Below are 23,790 nucleotides of genomic sequence, written 5' to 3' on the forward strand. Positions count from 1 at the left end.
ATGAACGCTGGCGACAGGGAAAAACAACAGGAGACGCATGTGTATAAGAGGGAAACCTTGGCCTGAGAGGACACCAGTCCACCTTCCCATCAATTTAAACTCGATCTCATGCCGCGCACACACACACACGCACACACACACACACATGCCGGGTCAGGAACGACACAGCTGACCTTGGGATAATCAATTTTACTTTTACATTTCTGCGGCACTGTTATTTGTCTGATTGAAGTGATTTAAAACGTGATTAAATTCAGATCGCTCGGGATTGGATTAAGTGCCGTGTGGCCCCTGTGCAGTGTTTACGGAGAGCTCTTCAGCCAGCCTACTCACCGTCTCGGAGGAGATAAGCAAAATGTCACTTTCCATTTCAACAACTTAATAGATTTGATTGTGACAAAGAAGAGGAGTGTCTGAAGCTTCCGTGCCGTCTCATGAGATATCGTTCCTCTTGACACCAGATCTGAAGTAAAGAATACGTTGTCCTCAGGTATCTGATGGAAACCCTAGAGGTTTCTGAAGCTCTCCTGCACTGCTAATACCCATAAATGAGTCCTTCCCCACAGGCTGTTTGGAAGCTGCATACAGAGCGAGTTCTATTGTTGACTCATTGTGGAGCCTGTGTTGACTCTAAACTGTATGATGTTGTGAACGGCGAATGGCAAAACCTCCAGGCTGATAAAACTGCATTTCCCATCATTCCAAGGTGGTGACTTGGAGAACTTTAGCCTAACGTGTTCACTGCAATCTCCTTAACCTCAGCTTTCCTTAAGAGCTGCCAGGTACCACCGAGGCACATTTCAGAGCGGTATTTCTCAAAGTACAGTGGACAGGGAGGGCCTCAAACTCCGAACAGTGCACAGACAGGAAAGTACTGTTGGTGTCAAAAGCAGAAATTGCCGCCCTCAAAGCAGGGGGGGGGGTTCAGGCGTTTATGCATCCCTCTACATAAATACACTGGACCTGTTACCCAGAGTGATGGCTGGATGAAACCAGCGTGCGCTTGACACGTGCGAAATTTGGGGCCTGGCACGAGCTCTGAGAGGGAGGCAGGATTGTTTAAAATTGTAATTATGGAAGGTAATTGGTGTCGTTTACGCTGTCACGGCCCAGCGGCTCTGATGATCGCTGGACAAGCCTGCTGTCACATGCCATTAACGCTGAAGAGCTTTGTCCCCAGTCCCCGGCTCGGGGTACCCTCCCAGACCCTCACGCACACGGCGGCGGGAGATTTTTAGATGTTATAATTTGCATGAGAGGGGAAGTGTCAGGTGTACGTGCGGAGAGCGGGGAGGTTTGCTCGGCCTGTTTGGGGGCGGAGGAGCTGCATATTAAGCACTCTGGAGGCGGATAAACGCCGGCTCTTCAGATCTGATGATTCACGTCCTCCGTGTGACTTTGCTCCACTCGTCCCCTGGGATCTCTCCCCTGGGATCTCTCCCCTGGTGCACCTGCAGTTTCCACACCGTGGACTCAATCACCCCCCCCCCCCCCCCCCACCCATCGCTTAAAGGAAGATTCTGTCATTGGGAAACAGCCTTGTTATTGTCAGCCTGTGCTTATTTTGTTGTCATGGCAGAACCTGTAGTGGAATTACATTATATTATCGCCGACTAGCAGACACTCTTCTTCAGAGCCACTTGCACAGGTTACAATTTTTACATGTTATCCATTTATACAGCTGGATTTTTACTGAGGCAATTATAGGTTAAGTACTTTGCCTTAGGGTATGGCAGCAGTGCCCCAGCAACCTTTTGGTTATGAGCCCTGCTCCTTACCGCTTCACTACACTACCGCCCCACATATGCTACACATGTTAGCTTCCCACTGTCCCTGTAATCCTGCTCTTAAATGAATTGGGCCCAAGGGATGCAGTCAATGCTGACAGGCTAATGACTGCTAAATAGTGGCATAGCTACATCAGTGGTCAGCCTGTTCTCCCTGTAGCAGAAATGCACACCCACAATTATGCCTTGTTGGCTTTTTTGGTTAAAACTGCAATTTTCATAACTGCAATTATCCTCTGAAAGGCTTAAAATGAGACACGTCAAACAGACCGGGCTTCTGAGCGGGAAAACCTGGCTGTCCTGTAATAGGGGGCCGAAAACATCAGGGGATCGAATCAAGTGTTCATCACGAAGAGCAATCTTTCTTCAATTAACTCAAAAATCCTGTTTAATTGTTTTTTCACGGTCGCATGTTTGGGTATAATTACTTTTTCTGGTTTGCCCAGGTTTGTTTTGTAACTGCAGGCCCTTAGAACCCAGCATGAAAGCACCTAGTAACCGTATTTATGAGGAATTGTGGAGAGCAGCAGGCAGGGGAGATTAAAGCTGCATTTCTCGTGAGATGGCAATCTCCCTCTGCATCCTCTGTCACCTGGAGCGTTCCCGGTCACTCGCAGGGCACCGAGAAGCTGCTGGTTAAGCCCTCCAGATGTCAGATCTCAGAGCGGATAGACAGGAGGGTAAACCATCCAATCGCACTGGGACAGGGTTTCCTTTTTTTCATTTTCCTTGTGTTGCTGATTGATTGCCTCTACACTTTACTAAGCAGCAGCAATTCATACCAGTGAAACAGATAAGGCAGCCAAGTATTAAACAGAGCGCTAAACTGAAATACAAATCATAAAAGGCTGCTTTAATTATGTCTGATGCACAAAACTGTAATTGCCACAAATAAAATGATTATTGTTATCGGTATTGTAATTGTTATTATCTTATATACTGCAGAATATCAGGCCAGGATGGGCTGAATAGCTTGTTTCTGTCTGCGCTGTTGTTATGTTCTAATTCATGTTCTGTAGTAGTTTAGGGCTGTGCTTCAGCTGCAGTTTGGTATGGATCTGTAACAGTAATGCGGTCATGTGTGAGATGGTGTGTGCGTGTGAGAAGTGGCTGGTTTCAGCACGCTTTCCCTCCCGTTCCAGAGCATGACGAGTGTGCGAGTGGACAGCACAGCTGCGATGAGAACGCCCTCTGTTTCAACACCGTGGGGGGTCACAGCTGCTCCTGCAAGCCAGGCTACTCCGGCAACGGCACGCACTGCAAAGGTGACCTGCACCGGCCTTCTGCACCCTGTCTGTGATGGGGGTCGTCATCTGTGTTCATTCTGTGATCTGCGTCCACCTCACCTGTGTTCATTCTTTGATCGGGGTCCACTTTACCTGTGTTATTCTGTGATCTAGGCCCTCTTCACTTGTGTTTGTTCTGTGATCGGGGCCCTCTTCACCTGTTTGCTCTCTGTGATCTGGGTGGACTTCACCTGTGTCCACTCTGCTCTCTTTGATATGTGTGTTTGCTATACTCAAAAATCTTACAGTCAGAAAGTGTTGCATCTCTTCTGTTATGAGTATCTGTGACTGAGTCCTATTCTTGTCATTGATGATGATTACTTGCTAATGTGATTTTCACCAAAACAATATGACCATATTAGGGCCATGAATTTGCGTGGTACAGCTATAATGATAGCATTACTGTTGAAGCCTTTATTGCAATTTTGCTGACACCGATGAAATATTGACTTATTATAATCGTATTAGGACAGCTGTAACACAAATTATCTGCAAGAAGAATTGTGAGGGGCTCTAAGAATACTTGCAGTTTCAACTGTTGGAACTGATAGCACATACATTAAGGAATACACAAGCGATTTGCTTTCTAATTGAATCTAGCGGATTGTGTGGGTATCACAGTATACATCACTGAGTACCACATGAAATCCAGTATGGTGTGACTTACTTTCTCTTTTATCCTCAGCTCTGTGTGATGGTGTGTGTCAGAATGGAGGCACCTGTATTTCCCCAAATACCTGCATCTGCCAGCAAGGCTTTACTGGCAAGAAATGTGAGAAAGGTGAGTGGCTGGTTTTTGCCAAAGATGTTCTGTGTTAAAGTCCTTCACAGTAAACGATGTGGAGTTGGAGCTAAGGAAACCACAGAACCAAAATGTGTTTTAAATTTGAACAGGTTGGGTTCTTTCAAAGCTGGGTCTTAATGCTTTGAATCAATACAAGAGAATATTAAATTGTTGGATTCAAAGAAAATATTAATAAAAAATATAAGATTGAAGCAGTCCCATGGGACTGCTTACCGTGTGCTCATCTTCAAGTGGACTGTTGTGAGCTATATTTGGGTCCTGAATTTATTAAAAAAATGAAAGCACAGAAAATACTGTTTTTGCACAAAATATGAATCACCGTTTGCTGTGATGTTATCATTTTGAGATTTTATTATTTCCCTTATAAAATAATGCTAGATCTATGAAAACCTGTGACGTCTTGGCTGAGAATGCAACCAGATAAAGAAGCAGATGGTCTTCCTTTATCTGACACATTTTCTGCTCATATCCCATTAGGGTTTTTCTGGTTGTAAGCAGAAAGCCTACTCACCCAGCCTTTAAAAAGTAAACATATTTCCCTTCATGGTATGTGAAATATATTGACCCCTGATAAAAAGTATTGAGGGGAACCACAATTAAAATCTGTTCCAGATTCACAAATTCCTTTGGATGGTTATGATATTTCAGAGATTATGCAGAACATGGAAGCTGTGGTGTCTCAGGTACGTTGCAGGCCTGCAGACCGTGGGAGTAAAATGAATTTAATTAAGACAGCATTCTCGTCTGCAGTGATTTATATTTATTGTGGGTGTGGGTTAAAGGGTGCTCTTTCACTGAGAGAACCAGCTAAACTAATGGAAGTCAGACTGATCACTTATCTCTTCTTTCTCCTTCTTTGTCAGTCTCTCTCTCATTCTCTCTCTGTCCCTCTCCCTCTCTCGCTCTTTCTCTCTCTCTGGCTGTCTGTCTCCCTCCCTCTCTCTCACTCTCTCGCCCTCTCTCTCTCTCTCTCTCTCTCTCTCTCTCTCTCTCTCTCTCTCTTCCTCTCTCTCTCTGTCTCTCTCTCACTCTTTCTCTCTCTCTGGATATCTTTTTCCCTCCCTCTCTCCCTCCCTCCCGCTCTCCTTTCTCTCTCTCTCTTTTTTAAAGCTCATCAGGCAGGCACAGCTCATGCCGCCCATCTTAGCGCGTATTGATTGTACATAAAAGGCTTTACAAGGTGTGCCATTTACCGCCAGTGTTAACCGGCCACTTTATTCTGCTGCTCTCACGGTGTGTTGGGCCTGCCACCGCCGATAGCTGTCATTTTCTATTAAGGCCTAAAGAGATAACGTCAGTGTCAGCCTGTGACTCAGATGCACACAGGTGACTCTGCAGCCGAAAGATCCTATCTGTGAGTTTACCCCAGTCTTCGAGCATTGTGTTGGGGTGAATCCCAACTCTGGTCACCATCCAGTAACATGCTCTCACTGCCTGATGGCAAGCTGTGACCTGTGAGAGATGAATAAACACGCCATGCATACAGTGCCACAGCGCTTGGCTTCCCTGGTGTCCTGGCGCTTACAGCTCACAGAATTAAGGGACCTGTCGCGATGTGTTCCCCTGGGCAGTGTCTGTTCCTGTCGCAGCGGTTAATCACGGAGGTCGATTAGAATTCAAACGACAGAGTGTTTGACTCTCAGAAGTCTGCAGTCATGCGGAGGAGAGAGGGAGAGAGGGAGAGAGAGAGAGAGGGAGAGTCGGCTGGAGGTTACGGGGTGTTCATCAAAGCTGCAGCTCATCTCTCTGCTGTCTCAGAGCTAGGGCCCTCTCTCCCAGGGGACGGGCTGCCACGGATCCCGTCTGCCTTCAGACCCATCAAGCCCAGAGACAGCGGCTGTCCTGGCTTACCCCCACGCACAGAGTCCCTGCACCGCGCTAAGGTGGATGGTGAGGAGTTACACCGGGCTCCAATGGGTGACGGCAGGTGGCAACGAGGCAGGAAGTGGGTCAGCCAATGGCTGGCGTCCCCTGTGTGCTGCGGACCGTGCGGGTGATGGGGGGGGGGTGGCCTTTCCGGAGAGGGGGTTCAGAGAGAAATGCGACTGATGGAGGCTTTCTGCACGCCAGGGAGAGGAAGGAAGGAGCCAGCTGCATCCGGAGAGGGCCAGCGGAGGTCGGGCGTGGCCGAGCGCCCAACACGAAAAAGCTTTCACATCCTGCTCCATGCCTCACTTAGTGAAGCGGTAATGGCTGGCGGGGGCACGCAGGCCTTTTAGTCTCCCCCCTGGGAGCCACTGCTGGCCTGTGGCGGGAGGCTGGTGACAGTTACAAAGACACGAAACACAGCACGAAACCTGCACTGCTGCACGCGGCTAACAGACCTCCCATAGGGGGCGCTGTCATCCCCACCGGGCCTTTAAGCGAAGGACTCTGTTCAGATTCACAGGTGCCATGTTTCAGAGACAGCCACCGAATGCTCGTAACTCTGAAGTGGTATGAATTATTCAGTGTTTACATGTGGGGAGTAAGAATTAAGACGTGAGACATGGGCAAATTGGATGACTGAAAAAACAGGCTATTAATGTATTGCCTTATTAATCAAGATGTCAGCTGTTGTGCAGTGATTTAATGTTTCCTCAGAAGAGCAGAATTAAATGGGTAGAATAAAATGGGGGGAGCAGTAAGCTGTTATTTTTGTGGATCTTGCTGAGTAGTAATTGCTAAGCATGAGAACAGGTATATCAGGTACCTGGTTACCAGTACAAGTGTCACTACTCATGTACTTGGAAGGTTTCTTGAATATGGATTGTAGGCAATGACACACACATTATACTGGCTGTGCAGGACCATGCTGACAGACATAACCATAGCTAATTGCATGGTCAGTAATGTATGCTTTCGGGTTCTTGGTCATGCTTGGTATTATTGTTCATAATTTGTAGTTTTATGCATTACATTACACATTACCCCTTTTTTATTCCCTTTGCATTAAAATTATACAAAATGCCTGTCCCTAGTTAATACTGAGGGTGCGCATCGCCTCTCCCAGCCCATTTTTATTAGGAGTTATTCCAGGTTTCAGTATCTGGGTTTCTTTTTGTTTCAGTGGTAACCTACTGAGCGCTAAGCAGCTAATGATGACCACAGATGGCTTCAGACTGTTACCCTCCATAGCTCTAAAATGGAATGAGAGAGAGGAGCCAGGAAAGGAGATTCATCTGAGGGCATTGACTCTTTCATCCATCTGTCTTTCCCTCGCATCCTTACATCTAATGATCGGCCGTCCCTCCGCAAGGGATCGTGGGCCGGAACAGTGAAGCACAACAGAGGCGAGAGTGTCTTTCAGAGGAGTAAAGCGAGTGAACTGAAATATCCTCTCGCTCCAAGTATTGACCGCATGCTTCAGATCATCTGACGTTTAAAAAAAGCCAAAAAATCATTGGCCGCTATACTGCAGCTACACTCATTTACTGACATCTTTTTTAAACAGCCAAGCCTTTATTGTTCTGTCACTTTATTGCAAGTGTGGATAGGCTGTGTGCTCCATCTTCCCCATAATGAATACTCCTTTGTGATGATGTGAATAGAGGCCCTTGGTGAGGCCGGGCCTCAGATCCGTCACTGAGAGAGCGCAGACGCGGCTCTCTCACATATAGGCGCATTCGTGCAGCGGGAAGCTCAGCAGATGAAGTGTTACTTCCTGTGGCCCTAATTAGCGGCCAGGCGGCCCAGACGGTCCGGGCGCCGTGGCAACCGGAGGCGGGTGCTGATGCTGGCGGCCTCTCACACCGGAGGAGGCCAGAGTGACACCCAGGGGTTCTCATTACACAGGGGCTGAGCTCCCACTCAGGCCCACAGCATCCCAGCGCATCTCAGCCTGTCCCGACGGGCCCACTGCTCTCCAACGGCAGCGCAATTAAGAGCGGTCAGGCTGACTCGCACCCCCGGCTCCGCCGCACACGCGGTCATGGCCGCCGTTCTGCGGGCCGCAGAGATGCTGGAGCCCTGGGGGTAACGGGGGGAGACTTAGCCCTGCCGTTCTGCACACAGAGAGAGATCCATCGCCGTGCTTCCACTCCCCCACTCAGCATTTTCGGCGGAGGCTGTGAGACGGGAACATTTCTTAGATATATTCCTGCTTACTTCTGCACACTCCTCATTTCCTGGCTTTTTGTCCTTCCGGGAAATAAAAAAGTGTCTACAATCACAGATTTCTCAGATACACTAAACTCACGCTGCTGGCATTAATAATAACTTTGGCTCTCGGTGAAGTCAGAGTTTCGTCGTTATGACGATCGGTGACAGCGACTCGTGTTTGCTGCCCTGGTGGTGAGGGTCGTGCGAAAGTAAACACGCTTTTCCTCGAATGAAAATGTAAGTGACCAGAAGTGAGAGCTCTGATCCTGGAGACTCCTGAACGCCGTGGAAGCCCTTCGTTTTCAGTGCAGGGACGCCTCACCTCCTCACCTCTCAGCACGCAGTAAGCGGTGCAGAATAAGCCGTATAAAATAAGCAGTGATTATGAGCAGAAAGTGCTGTGGTGCTGTGTGAACGAGACTCCTTTCAGGATGTACCTTCGGTGGTTTGTATGGTCACAGAGGGAGAGGAGGGTTGAGATCCTGAGTACCCCTGTGAGTGTCCTACATTTACCACGTGCTCGGTGTGTGAAAGTGGCCACACGATGAAACGGTCCGAGGGTGAATCCTTCCAGCAGGTCCCCTTAAATTATGCATTTTTACTTTTTTTGGCTTATTTTTTGCCCAGGGTTGGCTGATACCGGGATGCTTCTGATTGGAGGTTAGAGTAATTTAGTCTGCATGTCCTGCTTTGGTGATCTAGGCCAGTACATTTCTAGAACAGAGAATGCTGGGTTAGTGTCCCCTGTTTGAGGTCATGCTTCTATAATTCTCCCTGTACCGAAGGGAGTACAGTACTCTGTGTAATTACTGCAGGTGTTAACATTGTAATGACTGAAAAACCTGCGAAGCAGACCGTACGCTTTCAGAAGACCGGCACCTGTTCTGCTCAAGGAAAGCAAAATGCGCCTGGAATTTTACCGTTTGTTGTAATTGCTAATTAAACTGTCGATTGAACTGACTACAATTAAAGTGCAATGTTTAATCAAAAGAAAACATGCACCGCCACATGAAGTGGAGTTTTGGACAGAGAGCAGAACCCTGGTTTGCAGGTGTTTTTCTGCCTGTAACAGCCCCTGTAAAAAAGAGCGGAGTGTGTTTTTCTCTGTGATTAATAATACAGCCCGGGGGTTCATCCAGACTGAGCTCAAACTGGTTGTTTAAGCATGCTGATTGCGTATTTATTATTTATTTACCATCTTGCGGGACGCGTTCATCATGCTTAATTAGTGTCTCTTAATTAGAACTCTTAGTGGCTGGAGTCGGCTTGTTTCCTACAGCTACCCTCAGAACCTGCTCGTTACCTGTAAATGCCACTTCCCTGAGGTAGAATGAGGAGGGTTTTACGTGCTGCAAATTGCAGAGGAGGTCCTTAGGAATGTCCTCTTGCTATGGCCAGCCGTGTTCTCATTCTTATCCCTGCAGTCGCGGTACCGAGGACTAGATAATGCCACATATGAGCTATCTTCACTGCAGAACTGTGAGCCATTGCTCACCCCTTGTACAGTACAACAAATCACTGTACATGTCCTGTGTACTGTCGTGCAGTGAGTCTCTGCTCACTTCCTGTATGCTACAGCAGAGCGAGTCACTGCTCACTTCCTGTATGCTACAGTAGAGCGAGTCACTGCTCACTTCCTGTATGCTACAGTACCGAGTCACTGCTCACTTCCTGTATGCTACAGTACTGAGTCACTGCTCACTCCTCCCCTACTACAAGTAGACAGAAGGAGTAACTTCTAGGCTCCTTTGCATAAGAGAATATGAGACATCAGTGCTCAGCTCTCCTAGTGGGAGAAGGATAGAACAGGTAAAACAAAATGGATGGTAACAAATACCAGATATCACTGTGAGAATTCGCTCCGTATAATTCCACTTTGTGCATATGTGCATCTGAACAGGCACTTCAAAGCCGCTCGTATAGCAAACCGCCATGTCCCCAGGTGTGAATAGTAATTCCGTTGGCCTGCTGTTTTGTTTGTTTGGATAAACCCCAAGCCTGTGAGGTTTAAAAGACAGTCCCGCTCCTGCCCCGGCCGTGAGTCACAGCGCCGCCTCTGAGAGCAGGAGGCTGCCGTGTCTCTGTGAGCCGGCCGAGAGACGCGTGGAGCACTTCAGCGCCGCACAAAGACAGAGCCGCTTTCATTCAGCGCCCTTGGAGGAGCTTTAATAGAGCCTTTGTTTCCAGCCTGTCACTCAAGATAATGGGAGGAATAACGGTATGAATCCATCCCATCAGCCCCGGCAGTCGGGCCTCTGCAGCAGGCGAGAGAGAGAGAGAGAGAGTGCGGCTCACACAAACAGCGTCTCAAAGCGTCCTGGGTCGGAATACATTACCCGCTCCCAAACTCAAAAAATCACCATGTCCTTTAGATCGTCGCCCCTCTTTTCGAGTACAACAAACGCTGAAATTTCCAAACCCTTCAGTGAATTTCAGTAAACTGATATGATTGTGTTTGATCTCCAAGGCAACAATGCTCACTGTTCGCCGCCAGTGACAAAAATACATTTTTTTTGGCCAAGCAAAACCCTGTGATGCTAAATTTAGATATTTCTTTCCAGAGTTAGAGTTGATTTATTAAATGGTAGTGCACACCAGCAAACTGACTATAACCTTGCTCTCGAAATGACAAGTGCATTTGGAAATAGCTGTTATTTTGAAGAGCCTCTGACCTTTTTGAATACATTGAAGAGCATGAATATTCCACACGCGGACACAGCCTCCCCCTCAGTATCAGTCCATATAAGGGGGAGGCCACAGATGCACAGAATTATTTAGCATTATGGTGATGTAACACGGACCTGTAGTTATTGCTTGCAGATGAATGCAAAGCGCTGCGTTCATCATTAGGGAGGGAGCTATCCATAATCCTCCGGAAAATATGAACGTAGTATACATTTTGACAGATCAATGCACAAAGCCAATTTAGAGTGGAAGTGCTGTATGGGAAGATGTCTTGATCTCTGTTTTCTGAGGAGAGGTGGAAAAATAATGAGCGAACGCTGCTCTTTGAAACGGCTCCCTATTGGTGTTTTTGTGCTTCTCATTAAGCAGCTGCGTCTGTAGCATCACTTTCTCTAACGGCATTGGGAAGAATTACCCATGATCCTCTGAGGCAGGACTGTGCTGGTGGTGCGACCTTTGAAGACTGGAACATCAGCATGGCTGAACAGTGGGCGAATGACACAACAAAGGCGTTTATGGCTTCAAAGCGGCTGCGAGATCGCAGTGGGGGCTGCTCCACAGCGAGCTCGTGGGAATGAATTCCTCAATTAGTGCGAAAGAGGAGCTGGTGGGAGTGGGAGATCCGGGTTTATGGGGACCGCTTTGTAATTCCAAAAGGCATCCAGCCTTCACACATCGGGTCCTCAGAGCGCTGACCCCTTATTGACAGCGTATGCAGTGGCAAGGTTGCCATGGCGTCTGGTGGGATCGTCACAGGAAGTCAAGTGGAAATCAAGAGGTCTGCTGTCATCGCTGGGCGTGGTGAGAGGGGGCATCAGTCGATGATGGAGCTGAGATGGCCAGACACTCTCCCGGCGTGTCCGGAATAACTAGTGCTCTTGTTCCCATCTTTAATTATTTGCACAAAGTTATCACAGAAATTATCCTGCTCTGTCGTGATTGTTGAAGTGTTGTGCGTTGAGAAGCACCTTTTGGAATGATAGAAAACAGGCAAAAGTCGAACAGGCAAATGAAATCAAAACGGAATTGGCCCTCCTGCTCGGCTCGGCTTAGTTATTCCTCACTTCTGTCGGTTAGTTTGAGCAGTTATCCGGGCTGGCTGGTGCGTGTGCAGAATGCCTCTGATCGGAGCAGCGGCAGCGCCGGGGTGTGTGTGTTACTGCGCTGTCAGCGGCCCCGTTCAGTCAGCACACTCTGCGCTCTCTCCAGGAGGAGTCAGTCTCACAAACACCCTGTCAGGAGGGATGGACCTTCATCTGCACCAAGCTGCCCGCTGTCAGTCACTGCCTCATACAGGACAATCACAGGGCTGCTCTGTCGCGGCACACCGCGAGTGGTTCAGATCACTCGGCCTGGCGGCTCATGGTGACTCCACCCATTTTTGGCGGTTTGTAAAGCCTCACTTTCCCATCGCTTCCTGTCAGACTCCAGACCATCCGTGCTCTGTCCAATCATATCAGCCCAGACGGGGAAGCGGTTCCTGTGCCCATGAGCATCTTTGCATTCCTGACACGCCGGGCAGGCTCCTCTGAGAGAGGCCCCCTCCACCGCTGCTGAGGGCAGAATCTGAATGAGCACTGCAGAAAATAGCTCACGTATGCCTGACGCCACTGCAGCCGCGGTTTTAAAAATAGGGTTTGCTCTCTTTTCAGCGCGCTGTTTCATTGCAGTCGAGTCGGGGAGAGATCACGGGTTCGATTGCTTTCGCTGCGCTTGATTCTGGCAGGAGAGCGGTTTACTGTGAGCGGCAAGTCGCTCCGGAGTTTCAAAGAGCACGCTCTGTCAACTAAAGTGTAGCACAAAGAGCTGGAGAGATTTCACTTTATAAAGAGGAGAAGGAGAGAAGTATGCGTCACAGCAGAACAGGAACGAAGAGGCCAATGATGCCAATGATGGATTCAGCTCAGAACTTTTTATAAAATACAGATGTGTCTGCATGAGAGATCCCAATGTTCAGCCCCTGTCCCCCTGCCCCTGCCTGGCGAAAGGGTGAATCTTTATACCTCCTGTTGACTGAAATGCAATGACTGCCTCGGGGGTAAACAGGAACAATATGTGTTGTGCTCTCCGACAGTGACGGATCTTGACAAATTAGAGCCAGGACAGCGCGGACACAGAATATCCTGAAGGCACCTACTGTACGGTAGTAAATATGAACCAAGTCAATATTCCCAAAGGACACAGCAAAGACCTTAAGCATTTCTCAGTCTACACTTTCTGCACAGGAAAGTATGAAAAAAAAACCTGCAACTTTTTTTATGATGAATCTTGATAGCCTTTTATTTTTTGAATGTAATTTATTATGTGGGTTTAATTTCAGTTTTGGTATTTAAAAAAGGCACAGGACTGCAGAGGATTTATTGTGCTCAGGAAGAAAGAGATCTGAATTGACAAATGGGTGATTTTGTAAAATGAGGCATTTCGCTTTCCATTTGTAATTAATGTGCAGTCCCTAATTTTGCTCATTAATTATCCCAAACAAAAATAGGTAACACTTTTTAATCCTATTTGTAAGGTATCAGACTGCCTGCTGGCAGTATGAATTAGGGTTGGGATGAGAATGGCCGCCTCTAAGTAATCACTTAGACATGTGATCAATTATTTATCTGGGCGAAATTAATAAAAAAGCTGAAGCCTCATTAGAGGATAGATCTTAATCCTATTACTCTTAAGCCAGGCCTGAATCAGTTCTCAATTCAGCGCGATCCCCTACACAGAAAATGAGGGGGTTTGTCAGTGAGCAAACCCATTTTCATAATGAGAGGGTTTGATAATGCATCAGAGGGAATCATAAAGAAGCCATCACTGCCGTTATGGAGATGTTTAATCACTCTAAAACCTCGCCTCTCACATCCATTCCTGCCGCAGAGCCGTGAGCTAAGCCTGTCTCATCTGGCCCGGCCCGCCAGCGCGTCTAATTAAATATCATTTGAAATATTACATTTTCACATTCATAAATCCTGTTGTTTTAGATAATATTGAATTTACCTTGGTCCTCAGAAGGGGTGGGATTCCATTAGGTTGTATATCAGAGGAATTGGCTTAGCAGAGGCCCGTGATGAGCGCGTGGCCTGCGGGCTTGCAGGCAGGGCCGTGTTGACAGCGGTGTGATTCAGACAGCATCCCGGGCGTATGCGCCGTCTGCGCTCGGCATCCCAGCAGCCCTCTCTCTCCAGGCAGACGAGTTCGTTCCCATTGAACCCCGCTCTCCTGTAAGCACCGAATCAAGGTCACCTCACGCTCCCGCATTCAGCGCGAGAGATAAAAACAGCCAGCGCCAAGAGGAACTTAACCTTGATTTTTTTAAAAAAGGTTGATTACCAGAGTGGCATTGCTGTGCAGAGGCGCTCACAAAAGGCCATTTTTCCAGTTCCTCTCAGTACAGTACAGTACAACAACGCAGTGGAATCTGTGTGATATGTGTGTTATGGTAGAGGCGTTGTGGCTTAGAGACTCCAGCATGTTGGCTATGGACCGATGCAGTGGGAGGACGTGACTGGCAGAGATACTCTATGGTTTGGCCCATGGGGGCAGCTCCAGATTCATATAAAATATAGAACATAAATGAGAGATATCCATAATTAGTACAGCTGTTTTATTCAATATTCATTGACATGTTGATAGTTGACCTAATGAATCCCATTCATAGCCATGTATGTATGTATATGTGTGTAAATGTTGTTTAATGATAGGTAGGTAGCAATGATGTGCTGTTACCCAGCTGGTTAATTGATTTGTTCCACTACTCTTCTCCCTTTGGTCAGAAATGACTGTGATGCTGTGACTTAATGCCTGTTTAAGCTGACTGCCACAGGGGTAAGCAGGAGCAGGAATCTACTGTCTGAAAACAGTGCATTCAGAGTTTTCGATCACTGTATTTCACGAGCTATCCCAGGCCACTCCCTCAGTGACATGGTGATTGCTGGTGGCAGGCTTCCCTGTTATCAAGTGTAAGGCTATCCGATTGGTTTTGATGTTTTTTCGGGTGCTGTTTTGAAGGACGAGCGTCGGCTGCACATTTTTCCTCCTCTTGCAGGCTGAATTAATTCTCCGACACGCTCTGGTGCGGGTAACGGTGGGTGTGTGGCATATACATGCCTTCTGAAGGGCTTTGTTTTAAGAGATTGAAACAATGCTATTGCCCTGCACAGGCTGCTGGGAAAAAAAAACACACAGCCTTTCATTACTGGTTTATCATGGCCAATCAATACAAGACATGGATCTCATCAAAAATCCAGCCGTGTCTTTTATCAATGTAAACTGAAAGTCAATACCTCACAAACGGTTGACAGTCTTTCTCTAATGGAAGCATGACCCGCCTTGTGTTCCATACCTTTAACATCCGTTTATCCTGTTACACGCGTCTTGAAATCCCTTTGCTGTTTCTCAGCCTGGCATGAATGATCTAGCTCATGGAGGATATAGATTACATACAGTCAGCTTAGTGGGTTTAGCGCATCAGGAATTTAATTTAATGGAAACTGATTTTTTGTGTTTTCTGTGACTGATTCTCACCTGTTTGTGTGTGTGCGTGCGTGCGTGCGTGCGTGTGTGTGTGTGTTACAGACATCGACGAGTGCGCGGACGGCTTCGTGGAGTGTGACAGCAGAGCTACCTGCATTAACCTGCCAGGCTGGTACCACTGCGAGTGTCGGGACGGCTACCACGACAACGGGATGTTCTCACCGAACGGCGAGTCCTGCGAAGGTGGGCCTGCGCTCCTCTCCTCCACACTGTCAGACGCACAGGGTTCAGCGCGGTCCAGCACAGCCTAGCACAGCAGTCAGGAGGGTGTCCCTTAGGTGACAGCGCTCACACATGCCTCTGGGTGCAGGTCTCGTGGGCTTATCCACTGCTCCGGTGGGCAGACAGCGAAGAGAAATCTGGCTCTCACTCCACCTGCTCTTAGTTTAATTTGATTATTTTGATAGGGCACAGCTCAATGGACATGTTCATTAGTTTTACTTTCCACTTGAAAGGCTGAAGACACGAGCTTTGGCCTTTGTGGAGTGGAGTTTAAAAACAAGGTGCTTTTAGTGATTACGAATAATAAAATTATGACCTTCTCCATTGCATTTGGCAGCCACATTCATCTAGCTGGTTTTTCCGCTTTTTCGGGGAACAGATGCTGCTCTGTCTAGCTCTATAAACTCACTTCATTTATGCGCTGGGAAGAACATGGGAGAACACAGACACGGTGGAGATGTGTCAGATATCAGAGCTGCCCCTCGGTGTGTCAGTCACAAAGCTCCCCCCTCCTGTAATGACAGAGATCAAGCCTTCCTATTGAGCCCCGCCAGTGGTGTCTGAGATCAGACAAAAGTGCAACTCTGTCAGGCTGGGAGTGGCTGCCAGGTGGGCTGCTGTTTGACAGTATAATGGCCTCCTTTCTTATGCCGTACCGAGTGTCACAGACAGCGGCTCATCGAAATGTAAGCAATTTCACCAAATTGGCATTCTGCATTAACCATTGTGCGTTTTAAAAGCCGCGCTAGAAGAGGGGTATCTTTACAATGGCTAAATACAGTCTTTAGGGAGCAATTTCATGGTCATTGGCTGTGCTGTCAGAGGTAGGATGGGGGAGCAGGCATCCATCTTGGATTTATTGAGCAGGGTGGAGATGTGTGACAGAGAGGGAAGGGTTTGTTAATTAAACGGTGAGATATATTCGGCGGCGCTCCCTCTCTCTCTCCGGCCAGACATTGATGAATGCGGCACCGGGAGGAACAGCTGTGCCAACGACACCGTTTGCTTCAACCTGGACGGCGGCTACGACTGCAGGTGTCCCCACGGCAGGAACTGCACCGGGGACTGCGTCCACGACAGCAAGGTCAAGCACAACGGCCAGATCTGGGTCCTAGAGAACGACAGGTGCTCTGTGTGCTCCTGCCAGGTGAGCGAGCGGGGCCTCTGTGTGTGTGTGTGTGTGTGTGTGTGTGTGTGTGTGTGTGTGTGTGTGTGTGTGATCTCGTGCTCCAGGCTGAGGCATGATGGGATATGTGTAAAAGGAGCGTGACCTCTGTCTCTCTGTGTCTCTCTCTCTCTGACTCCCTCTCCCTCCCCCTCTCTCCCCCTCTCTCCCCCCCCTTTCTCTCCCTCTCTCCCTCTCTCTCTCTGTGCCTCCCCCCCCCTTTCTCTCCCTCCCTCTCTCTCTCTCTCTCTCTGTCTCTCTCTCTCTCTCTCTCTCTCTCTGTCTCTCTCCCTCCCTCTCTCTCTCTGTCTCTCTCTCCCTCCCTCTCTCTCTCTCTCTCTCTCTCCCTCTCTCTCAGAGTGGGCTGGTGTTGTGCCGCAGGATGGTGTGTGACTGTGAGAACCCCACGGTGGACCTGTTCTGCTGCCCGGAGTGCGACCCCCGGCTCAGCAGCAAGTGCCTGCACCAGAACGGACTGCGGGCGTACGGCAGCGGGGACACCTGGGTGGAGAACTGCCAGCAGTGTCAGTGTCTGGTGAGACACGCCCGCCCCGTCCCACAGCAGGGAGAGGGGGGAGAAGGGGGGAGCAGCCCCCCTCCTGGAGGAACTCACAGACATTACATTACATTATTGACATTTAGCAGATGCTCTTATGCAGAGCGACTTACATAGGATACAGTTTTACATTATTTTATCCATTTATACAGCTGGATATTTACTGAGGCAATTCTTAAGCAAGATTTAAGTTCCATGCAGGTACAGCAGCAGTGCCCCAGTGTGGAATCAAACCAGCAACCTTGCAACCACGAGCCCTGCTCCTTACTACTACACCTCACTGCCTCCCAGACAGACATAGCAAGAAAAGCTCCACCACTGACATAGGAAGGTCTCTTACTTTATTTCAGTCACATCATTGGTACAACAGTTTAATTAAGGGTTTGGATGGAATAAAGACCATCTCTGGTATCGTTTGACCAGGGCTGCACATCCTTGGGCTGAGATTTAAAGACAGCAGACATCAATGCAGTGTCAATATCTAATGACAAACCAGGTTCTTATGTTTTATTGTGAGTCTGAGGGTCAGTTGTGATTCAGTGCTGTTTAACTGCTCTGTAGTCATCCTCACTTGCGCAGCCTAATTCCCACATTTGATCCGTTTATACTGCTGGATGTTTTCTGCCGCAGTTCAGGATCCATAATGTGCAAGCACACAACAGCGTTCAAACCTGCAACCCTTTGAATACAGGGCCGGTGCTATAAGAAAGGCCAGTTCCTTAAGCAGCGGTGTTGTAAGAACACCAGCATTATCTTTACAATGCAGCACTGTGGTGTGAGGACTTAGGTGTGTGCTGCTGAATTAGCTAAAAAAAAAAAGAGAGGGAAACATTTGGTTGTGACTTTCTGCAGCTATCAGCCTTTTTCAAGGTTTCAGCCTCCCTGCTGTTCAAACAGAGTTTTATGAGGATTTAAACTTGGCAGAGCGTTACATCACCGCTATCCTATGCGCCTTTCAGATGTTCTTCAGGCCAGCCCATATGTTTATTAAATGCAAATTTTTAGCTTTGGCATTCCGCTGGTGCCTGTCGTAGGAGGAGGGGGGAGAAAAATTCCACTTTGTTGCCTTTGTGCGAGTCTCCTTTGTGTCACCCTTAAATCAGTCCCCACAGCATATCTCTGCCACGCTGTCCCGAGGGGCCTCCGTGTTGTGTTCCTTTGTTCACGTTAATCAAACGGACCTGCTGTACAGAGCAAACTCGAATAACGCCAGCACATTAACATATGAATTCAGACATATACCGCCGCGCCGCTTTGTAAGTGCGGGAGTAAAGCTTTTGTTGTAACGCGTCGCTTAGTGGAAGAACTCCCATGGTAATTGTAGGAAACTCGTAACGGCCATTGCAGGGCTAAGCTGGGGCTGCGCTGTGTTCCGGGCCTGACAGAGCTGTGTGTTAGATGTGGCGGATCAGTGTATGGTCTGTGTGCTGGAGAGAAGGAAGGCCAGCCCAGTCCCCGCCCTCTCTGCGGGCCGCCATGTGTCAGAATTCCCCCTGCGAATGGAATGAGCAGCAGGACTTGAGAGAGCAGAGGAGAGCGGTCCGCAGAGGCACGCTCTGCCTCCGGTGTCAGGGAGACGATGTGTAATGAACTCTGAATAAACCACCACTCTCCACAGTCACCCAGAGCTCTGTGCGCTTCTGTCAGAAGCAGATTTCCAAACCGCTGGCGAAACAGAAAGGACCAGCCTTTCTCAGGGCCGTTCTGCACGCCGTGACCGGGGGGGTTTAAAAATGTTTTTATTTATTTTGCCCATCGGCATAATTTTGCCTAATTTGAAGTTAAATAAGTGAAAAGCCTGTCCCTCTGTCTGGCTGTGTGACATTTCGTCGCGCAGCACTGGAGCAGATTTAGCACTGGGGAAGTGCATGCACACAACAGAAGCCCTCGTTTGTCTCGGGGAGACGCAGAACACTCCCCTACATTACTGTGACCGCAGGTGAAAACATGGCCGCCGGACAGAAAGCCTTAATTAAGGGGCGCGGCATCCGCAGACTCAGGAATACTCGTTAAACCAAATGTCACCAATTAAAGATAATCGCCCTTGAACATCCTTTAGTGGTGGGACTGAGGAAGAAGAGGGGGTTGGTGCTTTTTTACGCCACACGCGCTTTGTGAGGTGTAATTAGATCTGCGTGCTTTAAACCGGCCGCTTTGTAATCCGACTGAGGAAGGGGAAAAAAAGAAGCATTAGCTGTTACTGTGTTACATTTCTTACTGTAAAGAGAGCGTGACCCAGTTCTGTTTTACCTTGAGAATTAATCAATATGGCAGTGAAGCATTGTGTGGGTCTGTGCTGTGCTTGGAACACCTGTAATCTCCGCAGATTTATGGGACTGAGCCACCCAAAGGAAATGTGGGCTACTGTGTACAGCGGGAGATTAGCTTTTCATATTTCAATAATGCAACTGTAAAATTGCCGCTGGTTGAGGGGGGAAAAATGTAATTTTATGTTCAAGGGAAAAAGGAATAATATTCTAAACTCGGACATATTTTTTTCTACTTTGCGTCTGTATTTGAATTTCATTCACAGCTAAAGTGCTTTTTGTGAGTAATAAGCAAATGAAATGCTGAATGATTTTAATCCCAGGACACAAAGCCAGCAGGCAGAATGCTGTTAGACCAGCTGAATTGGTACCAGGGGATTCAGATATGAATGTGAAGCTGTATCTAAAGTGAACAGTGCAAACTGGCTGAGTTGTCAGGCAGCAGGTATTTCCTCTGAATTCAGTGCATCACTGATCCACCTGCCTGTCAGTGTGCAGTCAGAGAGACAGAAGATTCCCGAATAGCAGATGGTATACACTGCATGTCACGTAAACACTTTTACATAAAATCTGCAGAAGGTTCTGAGCTACCTGAAGATAATGAGAGCAGGAAGAGATCCTGTGCACCATGGGAATGTCACCTTATTCTCAGTGGAGAATTGCACGTGCTGAGTAGAGGAACTGATCTGTTTGGTTTATTTACTGCCCCATGCTGACAGCTGGCCGTGTATCATGCATTATATTGTGAAAACAGTGCAGTGAAATTAACGTCGTACTTACTGATGAAATTTCATTAAATTCCATTAATAATTAGGATCTTAATAATGCTGCTCTTGGCTGTGATATAGACGCTGATGTGACTTCTGAAGGTGTGGCCGCACTTCAGTAAGATAAAAGGATTCCAGAAGAGAGAATGAAAATGTTAGGAGAAGTAGGTCATGTTGAGCTAAATCACAGCTTAGCTAAAGGTGGCCAAAATATACAACCCCTGTCTGCCAGTTGATTGGATCCGGCAGAGAAATCCAATAAGGCTGTGTTTGCACAACGTTAAGGGTAATGAATGGAATAGGGGGAGAGAACAGCACTGGCCTCAATGACCAAAAAGTCAATCAGGAAGCAAGTATTTTCACCCCAAAAACTGCAAGAGTGGAAAGGCCTGGCTGTACAGCCATCCTGCCTCATCCCTCAGGAAGAAATTCTCTCCTCCATGGATCAAGGTTCCAGTAGTCTGCTGGTATTCTCTACTAATCGGTGTTCCAGCAGTCTCTAAAGATTAATGCTCTAGTGTTCTCTGCCTATCAATGTTCTGGCATTCCCCATTGATCAATGTTCTAGAATTCTCTACCAATCGGTGTTCTAGCAGTTTCCACTGATCAATGCTCTAGAATTCTTTACCCGTCAGTGTTCTAGCATCCCCCACTGATCAATACATTACGCTTACACTTTCATCATTTAGCACACTCTTCTTCAGCTCGAGTTACTGGATTTGAGTACATTTACATTTTCCATCCATAGTGACTCCCAAAGTTACAAAGTCCAGCACAATGTGCATCCAACAAAACAACACAAATCATTGAACACAAGGACACGCCTAACCACACACAGACATGCACTAGTGCCTGACAGGCCACTGAAACCACAAGTGTACATGCTTACTGTTAAATTTATCCAGGCAAAAACCAAAGCCAACCATTTGTGCGATCCCTACACTATGTGATTCCCTGCGGTGCTAAGCAATACACTGATAAATACAATATTGCCGAGTTTTCTCCTGATCAGTGCTGCAGTAGTCTCCCCTGATCAATGCGCTGGCGGTCTGCGGAGCCTGCGTGCGCTGTTTGTCTGGGTGAAATGTGCCGTTTGTGTCACAGCAGGGGGAGGTGGACTGCTGGCCGCTGTCCTGCCCGCCGGTGGACTGCGAGTTCACGCTGGTCCCCGAGGGGGAGTGTTGTCCGCGCTGCGTCACCGACCCCTGCCAGGCCGACACCGTCCGCAACGACATCACCAAGACTTGCACGGACGAGCACGGCGTCGTGCGCTTCAGCGGCTCCTCCTGGATCAAACACGGCACCGAGTGCACCCTCTGCCAGTGCAAGGTGAGGCCACGCCCCGGCACGCTACGCACTCTCCTACACGCTCCTCCTGCACACTCCTCCTGCACGCTCCTCCTGCACGCTCCTCCTGCACACTCCTCCTGCACGCTCCTCCTACACACTCCTCCTGCACGCTCCTCCTGCACGCTCCTCCTACACACTCCTCCTGCACGCTCCTCCTGCACACTCCTCCTGCACGCTCCTCCTACACACTACTCCTCCACACTCCTCCTGCACGCTCCTCCTGCACGCTCCTCCTGCACGCTCCTCCTACACGCTCCTCCTGCACGCTCCTCCTACACGCTCCTCCTGCACGCTCCTCCTGCACACTCCTCCTACATACTCCTCCTGCACACTCCTCCTGCACGCTCCTCCTACACGCTGCAGTAAGGACTCTCACACTCCTGCTGACATCGGCTTGTGTTTCGCTTAACACTTACATTCAGCTGCTGTGATTGTAATGAAAGACTTAATGCATCTATTAAAAAGGAAACTGGCTGCTGTTTACATTTTCCCAGTGTGATATTTTAGACACGTGGTCCCCTGGGACCAAACAATGGCGTGTCTGTACGGCGTTTTCACTCATCTGGTTAGATGTGTGCTGTTCGTGTCTGTACAGTGCAGGGTGTTTGAGTCTGAAGCACAGTGTGGCTGGGAAGCGTTCCTTCTCAGAGCCCTCTCACATATGGCATTCGAGTTCTAGCCTACCACCTGCGTCATCTGGGTGCTAAAGCAGGTGGGAAAAATGTGTGCTATAAATACTACGGCTTTCCTGGCATACAGATACATGATTTTAGTTTCCAACATGCAAATATGCTGCCCAGAATCACACAATTCATGTGTGCAATAAAACTCACAGGAGGTAGATTGATCACTGTGTTGTAAATGAAATGAATGAAATAATGAGAATACACCCCCACTCCAAATAAAAGCAGAGCATACACAGCTAAGGTCCTGTGAGATCCTGTGTGTGTTCTGATGTGTGTGTCACGCTACAGCCTCACACCTGCTGAATGCTAGGAAGTGTGGCTAATTCTGTAGGCGCACCTGGACCTGTTCTGTTAATCATTGGGTGTTGTAAAGAAAAAAAGGACCCGGAGGAATTTAACAACAGTACTACCAATTAACTGTTTTTTTTCTGACTAAGCACTTCAGATATTTTAAGTCTATAATATTAGACTTAGACGAAGAGTTACATATTTAGACTGTAATATTAAAGTCTTTTTTTGGGGGAAATGAGTGGAGAAGGTGGGAACCACAGAGATGTGTTTTTCAAAAGGAGTTAGCATTGGAGGATGTCATGTATAAAGCACCCACCTGCCATGAGGGATGTGAGCTACACGGCTTCCTGCCCAGGCCAGAAATGCATCTTTATATGCAAGTGCACCTGCTCAGGAGAGGGCTAGCAGTCGAATGCCTCTGATTGGCTGGCGGGCCGTGTTGACGCCAGCGCCCACACTGTGAGTGCAAATGGAAGAGCTTTGCAGTGCTGCAGGTACGTGTGAAAGACCTGTCTGTGAAAGACCGCCTGATCGCTCACAGAAACACCCCCCCCCCAAACCTCACCCTCTCTGCCTCCCTGCAGAATGGACACATCTGCTGCTCAGTGGACCCCATGTGCCTCTAGCCGCTGGGAGAAGCTCCAAGGCGTTTGTACAGTGCCATCCACCAGAACTACGGTCTCCATCCACAAACTTCTTTATACCAAATACAAACCTGTATATCATACCAAACGGATGATGGACTGCCCGCCAGCTTCCGCCACGCGTCCGACAGCCCAGCTCCAGCTGGCCATCTGCATCCGGGAAATCCAGTCCATATGATACTCCGATCTGTAAAAAGCACCTATACTGGCATGACTGTACTCAGTGTTGACTATTTACTGATTTTTAAACTCTGTCAATTGTAAAGATCTTAGTACCCTTGGTAGTGAAGAGTTCCATATGAGTTTAAGTATCGTTTAATTTCCTAACACGATGGACCTTGTCCTTATTTTGTTGTTTGGTAGCACTTTGTTCATTTCTTGTTTAATTTATTCGGTGGCTTGTTATTGTGTGATGGTGAAATAAACATTTTCATTTACATTACGAACTGGTTGGATCTTTTCTGTCCTTTTGGTCATCCCTTAGGCTTCAGATGGCTTTTTTAGATAAACATGAGCCTGATGCATTGGCAAATACATTCAGAATCACCTTGACAGGAAAATGGTGAGTGTGGATTTAGGAGGGCACTGAATGTGTAATTATACACAGTGGATGATGGATTTTTGCCTTCCTGTGTCTGATACAGACTTAGGCTTTTCGATGTAGGAAATGGCCAT

At 48.0% G+C, this 23,790-nt stretch overlaps 1 protein-coding gene across 1 annotated transcript in view; it reads left to right on the forward strand.

Moving 5' to 3' along the window:
• The window catches only part of LOC118771890 (protein kinase C-binding protein NELL2-like), a 67,137-nt gene extending 43,629 nt beyond the window's left edge, over positions 1–23,508 (forward strand). Inside the window, exons 14-20 of the mRNA XM_036520035.1 lie at positions 2,930–3,052; positions 3,759–3,854; positions 15,210–15,350; positions 16,343–16,536; positions 16,913–17,089; positions 21,249–21,473; positions 23,056–23,508. Of these exons, the coding sequence (XP_036375928.1) occupies positions 2,930–3,052; positions 3,759–3,854; positions 15,210–15,350; positions 16,343–16,536; positions 16,913–17,089; positions 21,249–21,473; positions 23,056–23,097 (998 nt within the window). The 3' untranslated portion in view covers positions 23,098–23,508. The remainder of the gene's footprint in view (positions 1–2,929; positions 3,053–3,758; positions 3,855–15,209; positions 15,351–16,342; positions 16,537–16,912; positions 17,090–21,248; positions 21,474–23,055) is intronic.
• Positions 23,509–23,790: the final 282 nt, after the last annotated feature.

This window comes from Megalops cyprinoides, chromosome 25, assembly GCF_013368585.1.
Source record: "Megalops cyprinoides isolate fMegCyp1 chromosome 25, fMegCyp1.pri, whole genome shotgun sequence".
In the NCBI taxonomy this organism is placed as follows: domain Eukaryota; kingdom Metazoa; phylum Chordata; class Actinopteri; order Elopiformes; family Megalopidae; genus Megalops; species Megalops cyprinoides.